The sequence below is a fragment of the Pteronotus mesoamericanus genome, unplaced genomic scaffold, assembly GCF_021234165.1.
Source record: "Pteronotus mesoamericanus isolate MK-2021 breed Mesoamerican mustached bat unplaced genomic scaffold, CSHL_Meso_final scaffold_118, whole genome shotgun sequence".
Lineage (NCBI taxonomy): Eukaryota > Metazoa > Chordata > Mammalia > Chiroptera > Mormoopidae > Pteronotus > Pteronotus mesoamericanus.
In genome coordinates, this window is record NW_026555301.1 from 4,244,084 (window position 1) to 4,268,379 (window position 24,296).

At 42.4% G+C, this 24,296-nt stretch overlaps 1 protein-coding gene and 1 non-coding gene across 3 annotated transcripts in view; one reads left to right on the forward strand and one right to left on the reverse strand.

Moving 5' to 3' along the window:
• PODXL2 (podocalyxin like 2) overlaps positions 1-11,915 on the reverse strand; it is a 42,518-nt gene extending 30,603 nt beyond the window's left edge. For both annotated transcript variants that reach the window (XM_054587500.1, XM_054587499.1), the window contains exons 1-2: positions 11,787-11,915; positions 4,642-4,920 (exon numbers count right to left, since the gene is read on the reverse strand). In XM_054587500.1, the coding sequence (XP_054443475.1) occupies positions 4,642-4,920; positions 11,787-11,856 (349 nt within the window). In that variant the 5' untranslated portion in view covers positions 11,857-11,915. The remainder of the gene's footprint in view (positions 1-4,641; positions 4,921-11,786) is intronic.
• On the forward strand, positions 706-808 carry LOC129081822 (U6 spliceosomal RNA). The gene has a single exon (XR_008530340.1). It is a non-coding gene; the product is annotated as a U6 spliceosomal RNA (small nuclear RNA).
• Positions 11,916-24,296: the final 12,381 nt, after the last annotated feature.

Genomic DNA, 24,296 nt, shown 5'->3' on the forward strand with positions numbered 1-24,296 from the left:
TGGACTCTGACTCAGGTTCAGCCCCTGGGCCCCACCTGCTTGGAGCTCTGCAGTTATTGAACCAGGAAATACCTGTGAACCTGTTTCAGTCAGGTTTCTAGAACTTGCCAATCCCAAAGAGTTATGTCTTTTCTTGTAGAACACCAATTCACTTGCTCACTTGGAAAATTAAAACTGCTTGCAGAGAATTTCATTAAGGAGCTTGAAAAATAAAAGGAGTAGAGGATGACAATAGGGACAGTCTTGAGATGAATATATAACCTGAGAATATATTCTTAATCATTAACAATTCTGCATGAATTCATTGATCCAGCTTTCAGTTGGCTTAATGCTAGCTGCTTGAGTGGGATATTTACATTACATCTCTTTTTCCCTACTTTATTAAGACTACTCTTTTCTATTGAAATGTCAGAGAATCATAGTATTTTAAAGCTGGAAAAGACATCAATATATCAGTCCCATGGTCTTACTTACAGATGAAGAGACTGAAGCCAAGATTAGAAAAGGAACCCACTAAAGGTCACACCGCTGCTCATTATCAGGCAAGCAGAAACTCCACCAGTTGTTTTTGCCACTGGACCCCCCTGAGGATTACTGCTATAGAAGGTGAAGGAAGGCACCAGCTCTAGTTCTTCTAGACCCTCCAAAAAACCTAGAGATGCAATGTATAATAATATTAGTAACAATTAGTTTTGGTTTCTGCACTTGCTTCAGCAGCACATATACTAATATTGGAACGATACAGAGAAAATTAGCAGGGCCCCTGCACAAAGATGACATGAAAATTTTTGAAGCATTCCATATTTTTTCAATTTAAAAAAAATATACTGGTTTCCTCTAACACATACCATCAACATGCTCTCGTGACAATAGCCCAGGTCCATAGGCATCACTGCTCAGGAGACACTGATTCTAGACTCAGGTCTACTGCACTCAAGTTGTGTGACTTTGGGCAAAGTTCTTGCTGTGGGAAAGCAGACCAATCAAAAGATGAGCAATGAGGGAGCCTGGACAAAAGCAGCTCTCTTTTTTCCACCTGCTCTAAATCTCTTGCCCATTCCCTTTGGAGGGCACTTGTTGTCCCCACCTCAGAGTCCTTCAAGTGTATACAGTATAGATAAGAAAACAGACTTGTGTTGTGGAGCTGGTACGTTGTGTACCTCAGACATTGTGCACCTGAGTTAAGCAGGAGAAAGAATGCATGCAAAGTGCTCATTACATGGCTTGCATTCAATGAATGACAGGTATTTTTATTACAATGACACCTAAAGAAGCCAATGGGATAAGAAAAGAGATGAGGTGAGAGAAAAAGAAAAGGAAACAATGGAGAGAGGTGTGTGCGAAGCAAATCTGAGTCAAAACCAGGGTCTTCCTGCTGTGATCCTGAGGAAGGTCTAGGTGCACAACTGTGGCTTTCTCGGCCAAGCTCTCTGAGTGACTGTCTTAGACTAGAATCTCAATAGTTTGAACAAAAGGAAAAGCCCAGAGAAAGGCCAAGTACATACAATTGTCCAGTACAAGGTAAAAGTAGCATTTCTTTTCAATGATGAGAGGATAGACTTATCAATGAATGCTGCTACAGCAATAGGTTATAAATATGAGGAAAATGAATTAGATCCCTACCTTATATCATACTCCAAATTAAATAACAGAATAAAATATAAAAAATAAAGCTCAAAAAAAATAGAAGTAATAAAATGTATGTATCATAGGGAAGAAAAGGCTTTTCTAAACATAAAGCATAGAAAAACACATAAAGACATTCCAAAAGGAAGATTGTTTTAAGCTTATAAAAATTAAATTTATATATATCAAAAATTCCTAAAATAAAGATAATTGACAAACCAGAAAAATGCTTTCTCGTGTGTGTGTGTGTGTGTGTGTGTGTGTGAGAGAGAGAGAGAAATGGTTAGTATCCATTCTATATGAAAATGTATACATTAATAAAAAAGCCTCAGTAGAAAAAATGAAAAAGTAATAATAATAGCTAATACTTACAGAGGACTTACAATGTGCCATGCACTGTGCCAGGCACTTTAAAATGTATTATTGCATTTAAATTTCACAACCCTAAGATATTACTATTATCCCCATGTCCTAGATGATAAAACTGAGACTTAGCTTGTTACTTTCAAAAATCACATAGCTATTCAATGGCAGTGCTAGAACTGTGGACTCTGCCTAACTCCAAAGCCTGTTCTCTTAATTACACTATGTTTCAAATCAAATAGAACTATAAATGGACAGAATATATATATATCCTATCCAGAGAGACTATATAGGATAAGTATAAATATATGTGTGAATATATACACATATATAAGTTAAAATTTACTAGTAACCAAAGGCCATTATAATATTGTCTATCAAATTGACTAAGATTTCTAAATGACAAAATTCAGTGGTAGGAAGTGTTCAAAAAACTAGCCTTCATTACACCTCTGATGAATATGCATGCTGAAAACACCTTTCTGGAGGATGACTTGGGAATATTTAACAAAAGCCTGTGGAAAGATGCACATCCTTTGTTGCAGACATGTGCCGCCCCTTATATATCCAGTCTCCTCCCTTTTCTGATCTGCCTTTGCCCAGGAAGACTGACCCAGCTGATTATGTCAACAGGCCATTTCTTCCTTCCTGACATGACTCCTGAGCAGAAGATGAGAAGGAAGAATTATGGGGGTCCTGGCAGGAGATGGGAGGAGGGAAGTTGAGTACTTATTCTCCTGGTTCCTTCCCTATAGGGCCACCTACTCCTCAGCACTGTCTGTCCTTGCACGTTCCTTTCATCTTTCCTGTCTTTGTTCTTATGGGTGCAGGGTGCCAATAGCTCCGTTGCCACTGGCCCTGGACTCCTCTGTGGTCACCCACTCCCTGCCTATAGCTTTGTAAAATCGCTGCTCTATAAATAAACCCTCTTTGGATTATCTTAGCTCAACTGAGTCTTAAATTTCTGGCTGGGATGCTGACTGACATACATTTAGACCCAGAAATTTTATTTTAGAAATCAGAAGAGTGCCCTAGCTGATGTGGTTCAGTGGATTGAGCACTGGCCTGAGAATCAGAGGGTCCCCGGTTCAATTCTTGGTCAGGGCACTTGCCTGGGTTGGGGGCCGGGTCCCCCACTGGGGGGACACTCAAGAGGCAACCACACACTGAGTTTCTCTCCCTCTCTTTCTCCCTCCCTTCTCCTCTCTAAAAATAAAAAAAAATTCTTAAAAGAAATCAGGAAATACAAAAACATATGAGGATATTTATAGCAGCATTAAAACTGAAAACAACTTAAATATTCAACAATAAGGAACTGGTTTCATACATACAATGGGGCACATTATGAAATACCATGTAGTCATTAAAAATCAGGTTATAAAAGACTATTAATGATGCAGAAATAAATTTATGAAATATTTTAAGTGAAGACATTATGTCCCCTATGATTCCAATTTTGCATATAAAGTTATTAGAAAAACATATCCCAAACTATTAGTAGTAATTATCTTTTAGTTGTAAGATCATAGCAAGATTTTATTACTGGCATATTTGTACTGTTTTTATATTTTTCACATTTTCTTGAATTTTCATATATTATTTTTATAATTAGAGAACATAAGTCCAAAATATTACACATTTTAAATAGAAAAATCAGAGCTAAATTCTTTGATACCCTTGCCCCCATGTGCAAGCATGCATGCACACACACACACACACTCACACACACACAATTTGACAGTCTGACATTTAAAAATGGGCTCCTTAGCCCTGGCTAGTGTGACTCAGTCAATTTAGTGCTGCCCTGCTAATCAAAGGGCCCCCAGTTCGATTCCCAGTCAGGGCACATACCTGGGTTGCAGGCCAGGTCCCCAGTGAGGGACACACAACAGGCAACTGATGTTTCTCTCCCTTTCTTTCTCCCTCCCTTCCCCTCTCTCTAAAAATAAGTAAATAAATAAAACCTTAAAAAATTGTTTAAAAAAATAAATAAAATAAAAATGGGCTCCTGCTGGTGAAGGACATGTGCACAGCTGCTGTTGCTAGAAGCATGGAAGGTCTATCGCATCTGTCATCAGCCATAGTACATGCATTCCTCCTAAGCCCAGCCCCACATGTCCATCAGCCATGATCTGTGAGTCCAGAAACCAGCTCTGGTCCATGACTGAGTGTAGGGCAATTAGAATGCCTTGATGGGGCCAGAAAGATTTAATGAGGAACATGGGATGTGCAGACCTCTGGGAACCTTCAAGTGAGACAATACAGTACCCTACAGAAAAATAAACAAACAAACAAACCCCAGATCTTGGAAAGACCTCAGCGTGAATCATGACTGAACATCTGAACAGTTGTGTGACCTTAAGCATGCTTTTAATCTTTCTAAGCTTCATTTTTCTCATGTGTAAAAACGGGGATAATACTATGAGCACAAAATTCAGGCTCACTAAAACAGCAGTGAATATTAAAGAGAAAAGGACCTCCTGAGCCAATAAGACATTCAAAATCCCAGATACTTGGCTTTGGTGCACAGAAAAAGCTGGTGGGGAGAGAGAAGAGATGTGACTTCAGAAAGGGAAAGGTCCTTTGGCATTTTGCCAAGATGGCCTCATACCCAGCTGAATTCAGCACATACTTTTAGATAAGAAGAGCTACCTGCAGTGGGTCCCAGGTCCAAACTAGAGTCATTCAGCTCCTCCTCCTCTTCCCAGAAGTACTGTGGTGGCTGCAGAATGCGGGACTCTTCACTCTCTTCACTGGGGAAGCCTGACCCAGGGGCTCCCAGGCCAGCTCCCAGTCCCATGGCCTCACTGGGCTCCTCTGAGTCCAATGACTCCAGGCCAGTGGGCAACAGAAGGTCCAGCAAGGAGGTGGAAGTGAGGCCCTCTGGGCCAGGTTCATCGGACCCAGCTGCATATGCTCCCAAGGACATTCCTGCACAAACACAAAAGCCAGAAGTTTATGAGAGGCCAGAGAGGAGAGGCTGCTGTGGGGTTAAGCTATGTCTCCACAACAAAAAATCTGAAGTGGGGATGGGGCTTTGGGAATCAGTCCTGACAGCCAGGGGTTGCCAGAGGATTCTTAGATGCCATTCAGGTTTCAAAAAGCCAAAACGCTTAGCCAGGACAAAGCAGAGACAGAGGGAGATGGGCAGGAGAGAATGAGGGATCAACGAACTCAGTATCCACTGGGCATCCACTCACTCAGAAATGTAGAATGTGTATACATTCTTTGCCACAGCTGTACTAGGTGCTGGGGGAACAAGTAGCCAAGAAGGGGTCCCTGCTTTTAAAAATCTTGTATGAACATTGCTGCTATCCTAGGCTGAAAAATTTCTAAAACTGCACTGAGAGTGTGATTTGTATTTCAGCAATATGGGATTCCTGAACACAGTCTTTGAAAAACCATGTGAGGCTATAGGTCGAATTCATCCAATGCTGGTAATGGCATGTTTGTTTAAAATCTTTACTCTGTCTCTCATATTTTATAAAACAAATAATCAAATTAAAAACAATAAATTAAAGGGTATCTTTGTTATAAAATAAACAAGAAATTAAAGGGACATCTTTTTCCTCTCATTCACTAATAGGAATATAGCCATATTTGCCAATTCCACAACTTAATTACTAACTTAATTACATGAATATTACTAACTTGCTATACGTCTTCCACAAAGTTGCTTAAAATTTCTGGGTCTCTCAGTCTTCTCATCCAAAAAACGAAGAAGGTGGATGAAATGACCTCCAAATTTTATTTTCCACGACTAACATTCGAGGGGTGCGGGCCTTTTTGCCCTGTATCCGTGTCCTCCAATTTCTTGTCTGCTGCCAATACCCAATCAGTGTCTGTCTTAGGTTGCTATCTCTGCATGAGATAACTTACCCGTCATGGATTAGCAATCATCACATGGCAAAGCAGAGAGGCAGGAGCTATGTCCCTGCCAGCGGGGACAGGTTATGTCTCCTCAGGAGCCTGTTTCTCCAAGATCTCCTTGATTATTTACAGGCTTAGGGCCCTCCAGCCTCTCGGCATGGTTACAGTTCCTGAAACCAGAGAGGGCGTTTCCCAACAGAACTCCTTTAACTTGACCTTATCTGGGAAGCACTTTATTTGCCCTTTCATTCTAAATGATAGTTTTTCTGGATAGAGTAATCTTGGGCGTAGGTCCTTGTCTTTCATGACCTTGAAAACTTCTTGCCAGCCCCTTCTTGCTTGCGAGGTTTCTTTTGAGAAATCAGCTGACAGTCATGGAAACCCCTTTGTAAGTAACTCTCTCCTTTTCTCTTGCTGCTTTTAAAATTCTCTCCTTATCTTTAATCTTGGGTAACTTAATTATGATGTGCCTTTGTGTGTGTTTCCTTGAGTCCAACTTCTTTGGGACTCACAGAGCTTCCTGGATCTCCTGGAAGTCTATTTCCTTGGCCAGATTGGAGAAGTTCTCCTTCATTATTGTTTCAAATAAGTTTCCAATTTATTTCTCTTCCTCTTCTCCATCTGGCGCCCCTATGATTTGGATGTTGGAACGTTTAAAGTTGTCCCAGAGGTTCCTAAGTCTCTCCTCATTTTTTTGAATTCTTGTTTCTTCATTCTTTTTTGGTTGAATGTTTATCTCTTCCTTCTTCTCCCAATTGTTGATTTGAGTCCTGGTTTCCTTCCTTTTACTGTTGGTTTCCCGTATATTTTTCTTTATTTCACTTTGCATGGTCTTCATTTTTTCCTTCATTTTGTGACCATACTCAACCAATTCAGTGAGCATCCTGATTACCAGTGTTTTGAGCTGTGCATCTGATAGGTTGGCTGTCTGTTCATCACTTAGTTCTATTTTTGGAGCTTTGATCTGTTCTGTCATTTGGACCATATTTCTTTATTTCAGCGCACCTGTTATGTTGGAAGGGGCAGAGCCTCAGGTATTCGCCAAGGCGGGGCAACTCAGGTCACTGTGTTGGGATGCTGTATGTTGGGGAGAGGTCCGAGAGGGAACAATGCCACATGCTCAGCTCTTGGCTGGCTTTCAGTCACTTCCCTTTCTACCCACAAGCAAATTGGGCTCTTCTGGTGCTGATTCCCAGGTGGGTGACTTTTTGTACATTCGAGGACCCCGTGGGTCTCTCCAATGGACTATCCTGTGAGGCTGGGAGTTTTTCCTGCCACTGAAACCCCCAGTTTTTTACAGCAGAGGTTTTGAGGCTTTCTTTTCTTGCACTGGAACTCTGGGTTGTATGGTCTATCTCACTCTCCAGCTGTTCCTCTGGTTTATCTGCATGCAAATGTAGAACCGCCCAGACCACCAGCCACTGCTTCACCCACCCAGTCTACCAACCATCACCTGACCATGTATCCTCTCCACCCCAGCTGCCCATCTCTGCCCCTCCACCTGGTCTGGATGAATGTTTCTTCTTTAACTCCTAGGTTGTCAGACTTCCATACAGTTCAATTTTCTGGAAGTTCTGGTTATATTTTGTTTTTAAATTTGTTATTGTCCTTCTTTTGGTTGTGTAAGGAGGAAAAGTGTATCTACCTCTACCATCATCTTGGCTGGAAGTTTGAACAAATTACTTTTCTCACTGAATTGTAACAGGCCATCTTACCGGTTTCCTTTTACTGAAGAGCGAGCCTGCAAGGTTAAATCTGACAGTGTGTCATTCCAGTGCCTCAACAGTCTCTGAAATGTAATAGAGGCTCAATACATGTTTGAATAAATTAAGGAATAAATAGCTAAATAACCCTCTTGATTTACAGATGAAATAACTGAGACCTCAGGAGATTAAGGTCAAAGAGCTAGTTAATAGAAGAGATGTAATCAACTATTTCTCCCCATTAAAAAGGGTTTTCCAGTGCTCCACAAAGAAAGACTGGAAAGCTATTACTTGCTAAGCTGGGTACCCTTCTTCCAAAGTGTACTTAAAGAGAATACCCACATAAATACTTCATAGGATTTAAGGAGCAAGGAAAGAGGCCAGAGCTAAAGAATGAAAGACATCAATCCCCTTCTAGCACTTGCTCAGGTTCCTCATGGCAAATCCAAAACATATGGTGGTTCAGAGAGCAGGAATCTCTCCACTTGGAAAAGACCTGAAGTCAGTAAAAGTGGTTCCCTATATTTCACCAAAAATCGTTTCTACCTATACCTGAAAATATGTCATCTGTAAATAGCATTTATTTAAGTTATTTTCTAATTTTTAAAAAGTTAAGCAGAATTATAGAATATGCCAATCAGATATAATGCCAATTAGAATCAAACTTTGGTTTTCGGTAAGCTTCAGTGTCTTACTGAAGGTAGAAATTTGCGCTAAAATTTCAGTTGACTCAGAAGAATATGGTCACCTCTGAGCTCCTTCTGTTATCACATATTATACCAGGCCCTCTCTGGGGATACAAACATGAACATGAGACAGCCTATGCCCTGCAGTAAATGACCACTGTTTGGTCTTTTCTCAGTTTTCTATAAGATATCAGCTGGCATAACAGCTCTACTTTGCAGAGACGATGTCCCTAGGGTGAGGGAACCAAATACTAGAAACTAATCTAGAAAAACTCATGCAGTCCAGGAAGAAAAAAGTCAACCAATGAAAAATATTTATAATAATTAAATAACAAAAATGTTACAGATTCCAAGGGCACATGAGCAGCCAGTTTTTGAGAGGGCCATGAAGTGAAGATTTTTATCTACGTATACCAGTCTCTAGCAGGTATGTTGGGAAAGGTATTACTTCAGCTTTTTTAGATAAGGGCAAACCGATTTTTAAAATTCTTGGAATTTTACCCTCTATAAAACCACTGGAGGATAAAACACATATTGCCTCTTCAAAACCTAAGAACTGTCTCTCTCAGAGCTGAACACTTTTCTGGTGGCAGGGAAGTCACTATCATCTAGTCCTTGGTCAGGCTTTCCTGGGCAGCTTGGATCTTGAGAAAACTGTGCATGCCCTCTTAAGGAAAGTCTGACGAGCACTCCTGTTGATTTCCCACCTCTAGGGATAAAATACCTTTTTAGTCAGTGAAGCTCTGTGTACAGAGGACTGTAGTCTGATGATTTCACTGGATTTTTTCCCTACGACTTCCATGACTTTGGTGATTCCTCCATTCTCTGAACCTCTCTCCTCTACCTTTCAAGCAAAGAAGCCATGATCTCTCTCTACTTCTTCCCCCACACCCTCCTCATCTTCCTTTCTCAACAGCCTGATAGGAATTAACAAAGATTTGTATAACCTTGCTGAAAAGCTGTGTATAAAAAAAGAAATCTGGTTTTTTGTTCTTTCTCTAGTAAACAGTCCCTTGTCCTGGAAGTTATTTTTCCCTATAATTATTTTTTCTTTTTATAAACTTGATATTTTCAAAAGCCTTGGCAATGGGTAATTATTTAGGTAATTATGAGAGGTTACTTACTTTCAGACTTGCCCACCAAAACAGTAGCTGAGGCCTAACCATTCTATGTATAATTACTTTTTCACTTAACTAATCTGCCTTGAAATCCCACCTGATTAAAATTTCAAAATTACACTTTTTGTAATAGATTTCTTTTCCTTTATAATTTTCTGTTTCTTCCTCACTGCCAACAGAGGGAGGGAGAGAAAAAGAAGGGGTTTGGGGATCAACCTCAAGTAATTGAAAATATGACCCAAATACTCTCAGAAAAAAGAGGCAAATGAGGCACGCTTATATCCTGAGGGGTGAAAAAACAAGGCCTTAGTAATCCAGTGTTTTATCTCCCCTGCAATTTGTTTTCTGATCCAAATATCCTTTTCTGATTTCTAACATCAGTTCCATCTCTACCTTCCCCCAATCAGCAGCTCCGAAGTCCAGACCTCTCTAGGACCTTGCCAGACACCAATACTGGAGCTGCCCAGCAACATCTGTTAACACAGCCCCCACACCCTTGAGTGTCAGTTACAACAGAAACTGTCTAGCACCATCGTCCTACCACACACATACTTATATTCATTTGTGTGTCTGTACATGTCAGAGAAACAATGCTGAAGGGTTTTTGTAGGGTTTCCACATGAAGGTGTGTAAGAAAGTGACATACTGCTAGACACACACGTCACCCATACTAATGTGTGTCTAATAATGTGTGTCATGAGAAGTGTGATGGGAAGGAGGAGAAAGGAGAAATAACAGAAGGGAGAACAGGTGCCCACAGTAATCCATGGCTAGCCAAGTAAGGGTACAGGCAGTTACAGCTGGGCATGGGTCCTGACACACTTTGCTGGCCAATTCTGGTATGGCTGTCATAAAAAGAAATAATAAACTTATCAATATTTAATGTATTTGTTGACTCTTACCTTCTTAAAAGAGGATTTAAGGTTTGCCAGAATGCAGGTAGGTGTGTATGTCTGTGAGAAACCCTTGTGGACATTTTTTCTGTGCACACCACTTAGGTCCTTACCCATCCCTGACTGACAGTGGAGAAAAATTACCCCCCACTGAACTGAGCCTTCCTGGGACAGGCTCAGGAGTGGCCCCTTTTCTCTCCCACAAGTTTTCCTTGGCATTCTGTCACCATGGCCCATGGTAATGGCCTATCTCATCAAGCAAAGATTGCTCCTCCCCTCAGGAAAAGACCCTTCACAAGTCTCTCCTTCATCATACACATCACACAACATGCCTGTCTTTGTGGGTTAACTGCATGGGAAATGCCTACTAGCCAGTATCCCATACACACTGCTACATATATACATGTCATACCCCTGTGTGCCCATTGGAAGTGGAGTCACTGGAGGTCATCTGATACTGGAGCATGCACACACATGCACACACACTCCAGTACTCCTCTCCACCAACACCAATTACCAATCACGCCTTAATATGTACTCATGACATCTCTCCCCAACACTCTGTGTCAAGCCACGTGGAGAAGCCCTTTAGCCATGTCCTGATTTGACCCACCTTTGCATACAGCTCTTCTCCCTACCCCATTCTGTTGTGGTGGCCTGTCTCATAGACTGTCACACACCTTGTACCCCTCACCACCACACCCCTGCACACACCTAAATCCCAAGCCTGCCACTCAGAAGCTGTTCTCAGGCTCTGTCTCCTTCTCAGAGGCACATCACATGTGCCCCCCACCAACCTAAAACCCAGTGCCTGCTTATTATGGGAAACCGGCCCAGAAGGTCTCTCACACATCTCCGTTGTCAGCTGTGCAGGAACTCTCCAGTAATGTCTCTGTCACAGAGACCTTCTGGGGCTGCCATATCTCTTTTTTGTCTGCTCCTAATAAACTAAGTTGCCCAACACAGCCTAGAGCACGTATTTACAACGACACACCCCTCCTCCTGTCCAGTAACACCACACTCCCCATGGTCACAGCAGCTGTATACAGAGGCTCTTGGCAGTCTCTCCTACAAGAGGCAGGAACTCCTACCCCACGCTCGCTGTCGCGGCCCCATGGGACCTTTAAATGCTGTCTCCCATTCTTGTGTGGCTGTCGCAGAGGCTGGCAGCCCGTTCATCCTCTCAGCCATGCTCCTCCAGCCCCGAGCGCCACTAGTCCAGTACCGCAGGGAGCGTGCCGAGGCGACCAACGACACTCCCGACTCACTCGCGCGCGCGCGCGCGCGTGTGTGTGGCGCTCGCGCGTGGAACGGCTCACACCGCAAGCACAGGCGGTCCCCTACGCTCCCCGCCCCCACTCCCTCCGAGCGCACGTGTGTGGCGGAAGGACCGCGCCACAGCCCAGACATACCGCGCTCGCTGCCCTACGCTGGTCCTTTGTTGGCAACCAGGAGCTGTCCAGCACCGCGGCCGGCCTTCCACCCGCCCAGCCCCGCCGACGCCCGCCGACGCCGGTGCGCACTCACCTCCGGTTAGCAGCAGAAGGAGCGGCCACAGCAGCATCGGCAGCGGGGTAGCCCGCAGCAGCCAGCCCATGGTGCAGCAGTTGCCGCTCGCAGCCTCAGCGCCCGGCGCCTCGGCCTGCGTTGGAGGCCCCGCTGGTGGTGGGGGTGGTGCGCACCCGCCCCAGTGGATCACGCAGCCGTCGCTCACCCTCGGCCCCTCCCAGTCGCGTGCCGCGGGCGCGCCCCCGCGGAGCTGAGGAGGGCGTGCGGGTGGCCGCCCCTCCGCCTCTTACTGGGTCAGCCAATCAGAGCGGCGGAGGCCCAGAAGGGGCTGAGGCTGCGACCGTGAGGCCTGAAATTTGGGGCCTCGCGCCTCGGAGGAGCCCAGCGGGCCTGTCTGGCCACAGCAACGGAGGAGAACCTCCGGAGCCACCCAGTCACCCTGGAAACATTTCCTGCGCACCCAGGAGGCAGGGAGTGGTGACCCTCATCAAATGAGATTTATCAAAGGGCTGAGGAGTGAGAGGAGTGATCACTAACACTGGACGTGGAGTGTTGCCGGTGGTGCAACACGAGGTTGAATAGCAGCTCCAGGAGGAGCGGGGTCAGGAAAGGCTCCTCACGGGCACTTGAGAGGACGAACCAAGAAGGCCAAGGTAAGAGAAGGATGAGGCAAAGACCCTGGGCTACGAGGGAGCAAAGAACCGACTCGGGGCCAGTCTAGTGCACATCCTAACTTCAAACTGGCCCTGAGACCTCGAGTGAACCTCTTCACACCTCTGTGCCCCAGTCACCTCATCTGTTGAAAGCGGGCCTTGGGTTATTAGGGCAGTGTTTCTTTTTCCCCCTCCCCTCCCCCTCCTCTTTTCTTCTTCAAACTATAAGTAAAAGTTTATTTAGAAAGTCACAGAAGTAGGAAAAGTGAGCCATAGAAAAAATGGACCCAAGAAACAAGTTACAAAGGCCAAAGAAGGGCCCTTGGAGCTCAGAAGAAAGAGACAGGCAAAGAAAGTGAACCTGGGGAAAGGCCTGGTGTGCTCCACAAAGAGAGTCACTAACGTGGTGTTTCTTAACTTTTGTTAAGTGTTTTGACCCGGTGGCAACTAAAGTTCATTCATGTACCAGGCACCACTATAATAGACAAAGCAGCCACACCTCCATCCTCATAGTTTAGTCTAGTGAAGAAGACAAAGAAAAATCAACACCGCATATCTGATCAGATAATTACAACTGTAGAGAGGTATGTGAAGAAGCGGAAATGGCAATGAGACAGACTAGAATGGAAGCTTTACACTTGCCTTCCTGAAGGCATATTTAAGCTGGCACCTGGAAGGGTAAGTGGGTAGAAGGTTGGGTTGGGGAGAGAACATTACAGGCATAAAGAAAAGTGCATGTGTAATTACTGAGTTAGAAAGGTGCTCAACCTCTTTCCTTCTTGGAATTACTGCAATTTGCATTTGTGTAGCAGTTGGACTTTTGTGGACTTTTATTTTATAGATAGTATATTCAGAAAACACTTCTTTAAAATAAATTATTATACTGAATTAGTTTTTTCATATGCAGCCTTCACCTCTCGATCACTAGACATTTGATCTCAAAGAACTCTTCCAGGACTAAATACTTAGGAGAAATAGGTGTTGGAATGGAGGGTATATTATAGTAGACAATCAGGGAGCACCAAGGAGGCTCTCCCATTGGCCAAGATGGTGCAGGGGGAGGTTCTTACACTGAGTGGGCCAAAAGTTAGAAAAATAAATGGGTAGAGCCTCAGAGTGCCGAAAGCTAGAAAGATGAATGGCAGGACCTGAGAGTGCCAAAAGCTAGCAAGATAATTGGACAGAAACCACCCCCCCCCCATCCCTACAAGAACTGACGGCTTGAGCAGGAAGGGTGGGATGGTCTTTGAGACAGTGGTCCACTATTCTTCCAAATCGTGGCACCTGAATAAACTTCTTTCCTTTTGCACCAGCACCTGTCTGACAAGTCTGGCTTTCACTGAAGCAGGCAGACAAACCTGCATTTCAGTTGCAGGTGATAAGTAGAAATGAGTCCTAATCAAAGTAAAGAAAATGAGCAAAATGAAGCTCAGTATATTACTTGCCATATCAAATTTAGGAGATGATAGTTTCATGATAAGGATAGGGCAGAAGACAAGGTTAGAAAGACTCATGACTTACTAGCTAAATACCTTACTGAGTTTTTGGTTAATTCACACAAAGTAGTAGGCCCTTATATATGAGGCAGTGAGCCACGACTGGTGTGGCTCAGTGGTTTGGGCATTGCTCTGCAGACAGAAGGGTAGCCAGTTTGATTCCTGGTCGGGGCACATGCCTGAGTTGTGGTCTGGGTCCCTGGTTGGGGGCATATAAGAGGCAAACAATGGATGTTTCTCTCTCACATCGATGTTTCTCTCCTCTTTCACTCTCCCTCTCTCTCTAAAAATAAATAAATAAAATCTTTTTTAAAAAAATGAGGCAATGAAGCAAGAGGAAAAAGTGATAAGTCTAAGAACATAATGAAAAGCAGTACATAAAGTTAGAATTTTTAGGTAAAGCTATTCTTAATTCATATAACTACATCATTTCACTTAGCCTGTGGTCAGATTAAACTCCATAGCCCATTTTATTCAATGGATATTGTAGGTTCTAGAAGGGTAGGTGAGGACCTAGTAGTAAAGGACCTTGAAGATCATAATGAGCAGTTGGGACTTTATTCTCCCGAAATTCATTTTTTATATAAGAAGCATATCATGGTTAGGTCTGTATTTTAGACAGACAATTCTGAGGGCAATAGGAAGGAAGGACTAGAGAGAGAAAAAAAGAGTAAAATGGCCAGTGGAGAGATTGCCACAGGAGTACCAGTGGCAGATAGTAGAAGTCTGACCTAGGCTAGCACAGCAGATTTGAGAAGACACCCTGAAGACAGCACTAATATGGCTCAAAGAATGACTGAATTGAGTCCTGTTGACTGTCATTTTCACTGCTATTCTCTATGCAGATACAAATTAGACAATACCTAGTTTATAACAGTTTACACAAAAAGCCCACAAATAGGAAAGGACTACAAAGTGTAAAAAAAGCAATTTTGGACTTAAAATGAGTACAGTGTCTAGAACAAGGAAGTTAATGATCTTGTCATTCTGAACTGTTTGAACTTTGTCTACATTATGTTTTTATAGTAACCTTTTTTGTTTGTTTGTTTAATGAAGGACCAAGTAACAGAGGAGAAATCCAGGAAGATAGCAGAAAAAACAACTGTTAAAGCTGGGAGCATCTGGCTTGAAAAAGAGAAAACTGGGGTGCATCTAGACCCATAATCTATCTCCTTCTTTCCTCTGTTGCAATGAAATAAGTGTCCTTCTTTATCACAGGCCAGTTTCCTCCACTGAGGCTCATCATTATTTGTCTCCTTTTCAAGGACTTCCATTTAAAAGCATCTCTTTTTTAAAAAAATAAAAAATAAAATAAATAAAAGTATCTCTTTATGACAGTGTCAGTCTCTCTTCTGGATCATTCTCATTAGGTATAAACATGATCCAGAATCTCTCATCTTAAAAAAGTACCGGGAGAGATGAAATCATGCTGCTGGTACACCAAGTACATGTGTCTGCTTTCACCTCCTGCTCTTGACCCTAGAAATCATAGGAAACACACATATGTACACCTCAGTCCAAAACAGCTCTGGAATATAAAATGGGATCAATTGGTGGGTATAAAATGATAAGGAAACACTTAAAAAAATAAAAAGCAGCCCTGGCTGGTGTGGCTCAGTGGATTGAGTGCCAGACTGCGAACCAAAGGGTTGCTGGTTCAATTCCCAGTCAGGACACATGCCTGGGCTGCAGGCCAGGTCCCCAGTAGGGGGCGTGTGAGAGGCAACCACACATTGATGTTTCTCTCCCTCTTTCTCCTCTGTTTAAAAGTAAATAAATAAAATCTAAAAAAAATAAAAGAAAGAAAGAAATCCTGTTTAAAAAAATAAAATAAAGTAAAAAGTAAATGAGATTAAATTGATGGAGAAAACCACAGTGCAAAATGCATGCCCTTCTAAATAACTCTTAGGATAAAGAGTAAATCACAATATAAATTTTAATCTATTTAGAAATTAATGACAACATGAGAACATTGCAAATCAAAATCCATGGGATGCAGCCAACAATTCACATAGGATATTTTATAGCCACAAATACATTTATTAGGAAGAGAAAGACAGATTAAAAGTAAACGAACCAAGCATTCAATTTAAGAAGATTTAAAACACACACATACACCACTAAATTTCTATTACTGTTAAAGTAACAATAGAATCCAGCAGAACTACTTGCTAAAAGCCTGTTATTTGAAAAGATGAATAAAGGAGTCAAACCTTTAGTAGCAAGATAAAAAAGAGAAGACATAAGAAAATACCATTAGGAATGAAAATGGGAACAAAACCACAAATAAGATTTTTAATCATGAGCAAAATTTGACATTTAATTTATTAATAAAATTTAAAATCTATTTGAAATGAATACTTTTAAAGAAAACACAAAATTCTGAAATTGATTCAAGTTGAAGAAAAGCTAAATATCAATAACAATGGGGGAAATAAAAAGACAGTAAAAAATAATCTACCCTTAAAAAGACATAAGGTCCATTTGGAATGAGTGTATTCTATCAAACCTTAAACATAAAAAGTCTTCAAGAAAAAAGTTAGAAAGCATCCCTATTTAGTTTATGAGACTAGCATAACCGTGATACAAAATAAAAACCAAAAACAAACAAACAAAAAACTAAGAATAATATAAACCCTAAGTCAATCTTAATGAACACAGATAAAACTTTAATAGAGAAAATATGAACAAGTTGATTGCAACAATATGTTGAAAATATTGATATATCCTGATTAAGTAAGGTTTATCCTAGAGATTCAAGATTGGTTCAGTGTTAGAAAAAGCCACTAATTTAGTTATCTGCATTAAGAGAGACAAATTAAAAAAAACAAACTTTTTTTTAGGAGATATCCCACCTTTTTCTCCACAGGAATGTGGTTCCCTAAAGAGTTATGGCATAGAAGACTCATGCTCTTTTCTTTCTGCCATTAAAGTCTATTTCCCAGATAAGGGCTGTTCCTACAGCCTGGGAGACAGAATGGAAAAACACATGGAGCAGAGCTGAAGCAGCTGGCCTTTGGCCACTGATTGTAACATGAATGAGAAATAAATGTTTGTTGTAGCAATGAAAAAAAAAAATTAGCCATGGCCTGTGTGGCTTGGTTGGAGCATCCTCCAGTAAATCAAAAAGTTGTAGTATGATTCCCAGTCAGGACACATGCCTGGGTGCATTTCAGTTCCAGTCAGGGCACATGGGAGAGGCAACTGATGGATGTTCTTTTCTCTCACATCTGTATCTGCCTCTTTCTCTCTCTCCCTCCCCCTCTCAATAAGCTCTCCCTTCCTCTCTAAAAAAGTAATGAAAAAAAAATGTCCTCAGGTAAGGACAAAATAATTTTTTTCTCTTTTGTGCTTTAAAGTGTTACCAGAGGGAACCAAGTTTAATTTCTCACTAGTTGCCAGCCAAAAGACCACTTGAGATGATTTAATGAGAAGGAACAAACTTCACTGCTGGGCCAGGAAGTGAGGACACATCAGAGGTCACTATCAAAAAACAGCATGTACTTAAACAAAGGATTGGATTCATCTTCATTCAGGGAAATCACACATAAACATCAAGGTAAGCTCTGTCATCATGTATAAGTGGGGACATTCCTAAGCATACAGTTAGAAAACATGAAATGTATTAGCCCAGAAAAAGTCCAGCCATTGTTAATATGACGAGAACAGTTTACACAATATTGATATAACCTAGCAACCACAAAAATGGACTGGAATGCATATGTGTGAACAAAGAGGACTTCACTGTACTAGTCAGTGGGGGTGGTAGACACCATTGAGTAAGCATATGTACTGTGTGGCCATCGCATTCAAAATGACTGAGCAAGTAGAGCCATGAATCTGCATCACGTTTTGTGTTAAGCTTGAAAATTCCTCCACAGAAACTATTTGGATGATTCAGGAGGCTTTCAGGGATGATGCAATGAGTGCAGTGCAAATAAAAATGTGGCACAAACACTTCAAAATCACAGCAAGAGGAGGATCATGTTAACTGTATTTTTTTGATTGGGAAGGTGTTGTTCATTGCAAGTATGCCCCTCCAGGCCAGTTAATAAAGAGTACTACCTCAATGTTCTTCATTGGTTGAGAGATGCAATAGGATGCAAACGGCCGCCTCTGTGGGCCACTGGTGATTGGCAGCTTCATCATGACAATGCACCTGCTCATGTATCACGTCTTGGTGCAGTTTTTTGACAAGACATCAAATCACCCAGGTGACTCAGCGCCCCCTACAGCCCAGAATTGGCATCCTCTGACTTCTGGCTTTTCCCAAAACTAAAATCACCTTTGAAAAGGAAGAGATTTCAGATCATCAAAGAGAGTCAGGAAAATATGATGTGGCAGCTGATGCTGATTCCAACAAAGGATTTTTTTTCTTCTCTATTATCTTATTTATTTACTCTTTCTTTTTTTTTTTACTCTGTTAATTTTTTTATTGTTCATACTATTGCAGTTGTCCCAATTTCTTTCCCTTTTGCCTCCCCTCTTCTCCCAGCCTACCCCTCTTGCCCACAGTCACCAACAAAGGATTTTGCAAAGTGTTTTGAACAGTGGAAAAGATGCTGGGGGAACTCTGTGAGGTCCCAAGGTGCCTACTTTGACAGGGACTGAGGTGTGATTTTCCTGTGCACAATGTTTCTTGTATCTTCTTCAGTAAATGTCTCTATTTTTCATAGTACGTGGTTGGATACTTTGGGGACAGACCTTGTATATTGCATGTTCAAAAATAGTGGAAAATCTCTGCTTGAGAGGAGAGTTTAGTATTAAATAAGAGTATAATGAGAAAAGTTTGAGGAGGTCACTAGAGGGTCTTCCAAGCCAATTGATCTAGCATCAGATGAGTCCAGCCAGATCAACCCCTGGCCCTGCAAAGCATCCTGGATTTGTTCCTGAAAAACAACTTTGGCAATCATCAATGTGAGGGACAGCATAGGCAGTAAAGAAGTTTAATCAAGTTTCACCCTCCTGTTAAACTCTTATCAAATTACAGGATATGGTTATATACACCATGTCCAGAAAAAAGTCCAGCCATTGTGTGTGTGTGTGTGTGTGTGTGTACACGCGTGCGAGCGTGTGTGTGTGAAGGATGGAGATCCATCCTTCATATATATATACACACATACACGCACGCACACACACACAAAAGGATGCCCCAAGGAAGTGAAGACAATCCACAAAATGGGAAATAACATTTGGAAACCATAAATCTGATCAAGGGCTTCTGTCTACAATATATAAAGAACTCCTAATAACTCAATAATAAAAAGATGACCAAATTTAAAAATGGGCAAAAACCTGAACAGATATTTCTCTAAGAAGCTATACAAATGATCAATATGCAAATGAAAAAATGTTTAACCTCATTAGCCATCAAGGAAATGCAAATTAAAATCACTATGAGAAACCACTTCACACACTAAGATGGCTAAAATTAAAAAGAAAAATAACATGTTACATGAGATCTAAAGAAATCAAAATCCTCATGTACTAATGATGGAAAAGCAAAATGGTGCAGCTACTTTAGAAAATTCTGCTGGCTCCACAAAAGATTCAACTTAGAGTTGCCATATGACTCAGCAATTAGGTACGTATCCATAATAATAGAAACCATGATTAGGAAGGCCTAGATGCTCACCAACTGATGAGTGGGTAAATAAAATATCCATATAATGGAATGTTATTCAGCAATAAGCAAAAATAAAGTACTGACACTTGACACACATAGATGAACCTTTAAAAATGCTATGTGAAAGGAGCCCATCACAAGGCATCATATATCATATAATTCTATTATATAAAATTACCAGAATAGGCAAATCTATAGAGACAGAAGGTACATTTGTGATTGCCTAGGGCTGGGGGTGGGAAGATGGAAGAAGGAAGAAGAGTGATTGATGATAGATATGGGTTTGGGAGAATGGATGAAAATGTTCTAAAATGGATTGTGAGGGTTGATTCTAAAGCCATTGAATTGTACACTTAAAACCATACACTACATAGGGAGAGAGAAGATGGCGGAGGAGGGAATGGGAGTCAGGCTGACCTCCACCTAAAACCAAACTGGAATTGCAACTAAATAATGGAGTAATCACCTGGAAAACAGTGGAGCGATAGTGGGAGAGGAGCCTTGGTGCCGCGGACAGTGGATTCTACTCTCACACATCCCAGTGGGTGAGAATTGCGGTGGAGGCTCGAGAGGGTGGGCTGGGTGCCCACGGGCACTGGCACCAGAGGGACATTGAAACGGCCAGTTAGCTTCACCTGAGAACAATGGGGTCTGAATCATAAACAGGAACCCATAAACTAGAGCAGTTAAAGGCAAGAAAATACAGACAAAACGCAACCCCAAAAAGCTTAGAGGTGCTCTCTGCCAGAGACAGGTGGCTGGGGATGCAAAGAGACATTTAAAGGGCCAACGCAAAAGTTGCAGTGGCAGCCACCCTCCTTGATCTCTGGGTAGAGGCGGCAGCAGGGTGGGCTGGTGCCTGGGAAAAGACTGGTGATGAAAACTTTATGAAGAGAACTGACACAGTGGCTGGTGGAGCCCCGGTGATGGCACGCCTCCCACTCTGCAGCTACCATCTCGCTCAGGCATAAGAGAATCAATTAACCTGCCTTTTGTGAGCTCCGCACACACTTTGTACGCGTGTGAGCTGCGGGGCTGAGTGCAGACTGGCTGGGAGAGCCTTGAGGAGAGACTGGAGACAGAGGCATTGGGGAAAGAATGGGAGGAGGAACCGGGGAGCCCCGACTTCCTCCCATTTCTGTAGTCTACATTGTGGGCTGGAAAGGCATGACCACAAAGAGGCAGAAGCGGGGCGCGCAGGAACCAGACTGCCTGAGATTGAAATGCAGTCCGCACAGGTGGTGGATCCTTGGCTGAAGGGGTCACAGAACTGCCCAGAGACCCCTGAGGAGAGACTAGAAACAGAGGCGTTGGGGAAAGAACAGGAGGAGGAACCGGGGAGTCCCAACTCCTTCTCCTTGCCATAGTCTCCATTGCGTGGGAAGAGGCCAACCCCCAAAGAGGCAAAAGACGAAAGGCACACATAGACACCCCAAAAACACCCAGTGCAGGCGTGCACACTTACGCCGAGTGACCAGCGAGGGTTGGGGAGCGTGTGTGTGACACGCGCGGGCTGGTGAATGCTTGCACCGGCGGGCAAGGTTTCCCACAGATTGGCACCAATACGGCCTGAGAGGGAGTGCACAGAGCGGCAAGGGCAGGTGTAAATTAACCCACCTGCCTGCGATTGCGGAACGGCCCACAAAATTAGTAGAGCTGCCCAGAGTCCCTGGAGGAGAGACCAGAGATAGGATTAACCGGAGAGTCCTGGAGCGGACTCCCTCCCATTTCCGTAGTCCCCATTTGGCGAGGGCAGGCAATGCACCCAAAGAGCCAAAAGCGGGGAAAGTACACAATAGAAGACCCTAAACTGACCAGTGCCACGTAGCTCGCCGTCCAAGGGGGCCAGATGAGTAGGGGAGGTCGCAAATAAGCCCCCTGGTCTGGGGCAAGTACATGCGGGCCCAGGCAGGCAGGGGATCCTGCCAGGCTGGGAGCCCGCTCAAGGAGCCCGCGTGAGAGTGCAGAGAGATCCCAAAAAATAGCCCAGCCCTGACCGAAGCGGTCACAGAGCTGCTCCAGGCAGGAGTCAGACACAGACATTAGACTCCTGGAAGGCTCAAACAAACAACCCAAGGTCCTATAGGGTCAACAACTGACATCATCAGAGGCAGACCCAGAAAGAAAAGTAAAGGACAAAAATACTTAACAGACTCTCACAAAAATGGGAAGAAAAAGAAGTTCTCCCCAAATGAGTGGAAAAGGGGACTCCGCACAGAGAGAGCTAAATGAAAAAGAGGCCAGGGAACTATCAGATATTGAATTCAAAACAATGGTTCTAAGGAAGCTCAATGAGCTCAGCCAGATCAAAGATAACTATGAGAAACTGCAGAGAAACTATCAGGACCTTACAGCAAACTATATCAGCCTGGAAAAAGACATAGAATCTATCAAGAAGACACAAGAGGATATGAAGAATACCATTTCTAAATTGAAGAACACAGTAGAAGGAATCCAAAGCAGGCTGGATGAAGCCGAGGATCGAATCAGTGAGATGGAGGATAAGGTAGAAAGAAGCTCCCGGAAAGAACAAGAAATGGAAAAACGACTCAAAACGAATGAAGAGGCATTTAGGGAAATGCAGGACAACCTGAAACGCAATAATATCCGTATAATAGGGATTCCAGAAGGAGAAGAAGAGGAGCAAGGGATACAGAACTTCCTCAAAAAAGTAATGATGGAAAATTTCCCTAATTTGAGGAGAGAAAGGCCCTCATGGATCCAGGAGGCACAGAGGACCCCACTCAAGAGGGACTCAAAGAGGTCCACTCCAAGACACATCATCATTAAAATGGCAAATGTCAAAGACAAAGAGAGAATCCTCAAGGCAGCAAGGGAGAAGGAGAAAGTAACATACAAGGGGGCCCCGATACGCCTAGGAGCTGACTTCTCAACAGAAACACTACAAGCCAGAAGGGAATGGCAACAAATATTCCAAGCCATGAAAAGCAAGTGCCTAAAACCAAGGCTGCTCTACCTAGCTAGGCTCTCCATTAAAATAGAAGGGGAAATATGGAGTTTCCCAGACAAGAGAAGGCTAAAAGAATACATCTCTACCAAACAAGCACTCCAAGATATGCTAAGGGGACTGGTTTAAGCAGATGAAAGTAAAGAATGAGAGAGGAATACAGGTACAAAGAGAAAAGATGAGTAAGTTTCTATCAGTAATATCTCTCAATGTGAATGGACTAAATGCCCCAATCAAAAGACACAGGGTAGCTGAATGGTAAGAAAACATGACCCACACATATGCTGCCTACAAGAGACCCACCTCAGAGCAAGAGACCTACACAGATTGAAAGTAAAGGGATGGAAAATAATATTCCAAGCAAATGGGAGTGAGAAAAAGGCTGAGGTTGCCATACTTGTATCAGACAAAGTAGATTTCAAAACAAAGGCCATAAAGAGAGACCCAGAGGGGCACTTTATAATACTTAAAGGAAGAATCTATCGAGAAGACATCAACATTGTAAACTTATATGCTCCCAATAGAGGAGCCCCCAAGTTTATAAGGAAATTGTTGGTGACTTCCAAAAAGATACAGACAGCAACACACTGCTAGTAGGGGATTTCAACACTCCACTCTCAAAAATGGACAGATCTTCCAAACAAAAAATTAATAAACATACTGTGGCGCTGAATGACACACTGAATCAAAGAGACTTAACTGACATATATAGAACCTTACATCCCAAAGAAGAAAAATACACATTCTTTTCAAATGCTCATGGCAGATTTTCAAAGATAGACCACATGATAGGACACAAAGCAAACCTCAGCAAATTCAGGAAAATTGAAATAATACCAAACTTTTTCTCAGACCACTAGGCCTTGAAACTGGAAATCAACCTCAAAGAGAAACTTCAAAAACTTGCCAACTCATGGAGACTGAACAGTACACTATTAAACAATGAATGGGTCAATAATGAGGTAAGAGAATGAATCAAAAAATTTCTGGAAACAAATGAAAATAACAGACAACAGTCCAAAACCTATGGGACACAGCAAAGGCGGTCCTGAGAGGGAAGTTCATAGCAATACAGGCTTACCTAAAAAAGATAGAAACATTTCAAATAAAAGACCTAACACTACAACTTGAAGAACTGGAGAAACAACAACAAATAAATCCCAGAGCAAGTAGAAGGAAGGAAATAGTCAAGATTAGAGCAGAACTGAATGACATAGAGACAAAAAGCACAATTCAGAGGATCAACCAATCCAGAAGCTGGTTCTTTGAAAAGATAAATAAAATTGACAAGCCTTTAAGCAGACTCATCAAGACAAAAAGGGAGAGGACCCAAATTAATAATATCAGAAACAAAAGAGGAGAAATAACAACTGATACCACAGAAATACAAATGATCATCAGAAACTATTATGAACAATTATATGCCAAGAAATTTGAAAACCTGGTTCAAATGGACAAACTTTTTAGAAAAGTATAATCTTCCAACACTGAAGGAAGAAGAAACAGAAAGCTTGAACAGACCGATAACAGCTGGGGAAATTGAAGCACTCATCAGAAACTCCCAGCACACAAAAGCCCAGGGCTGGACGGTTTCATAGGAGAATTTTACAAAACATTTAAGGAAGAGCTAACCCCTGTCCTTCTCAGACTATTCCAAAAAATCCAAGAGGAGGGAAGACTCCCAGACTCTTTCTATGAGGCCAGCATCACCCTAATCCCAAAACCAGATAAAGACCCTACAAAGAAAGAAAACTACAGGCCAATTTCGCTGATGAACATACATGC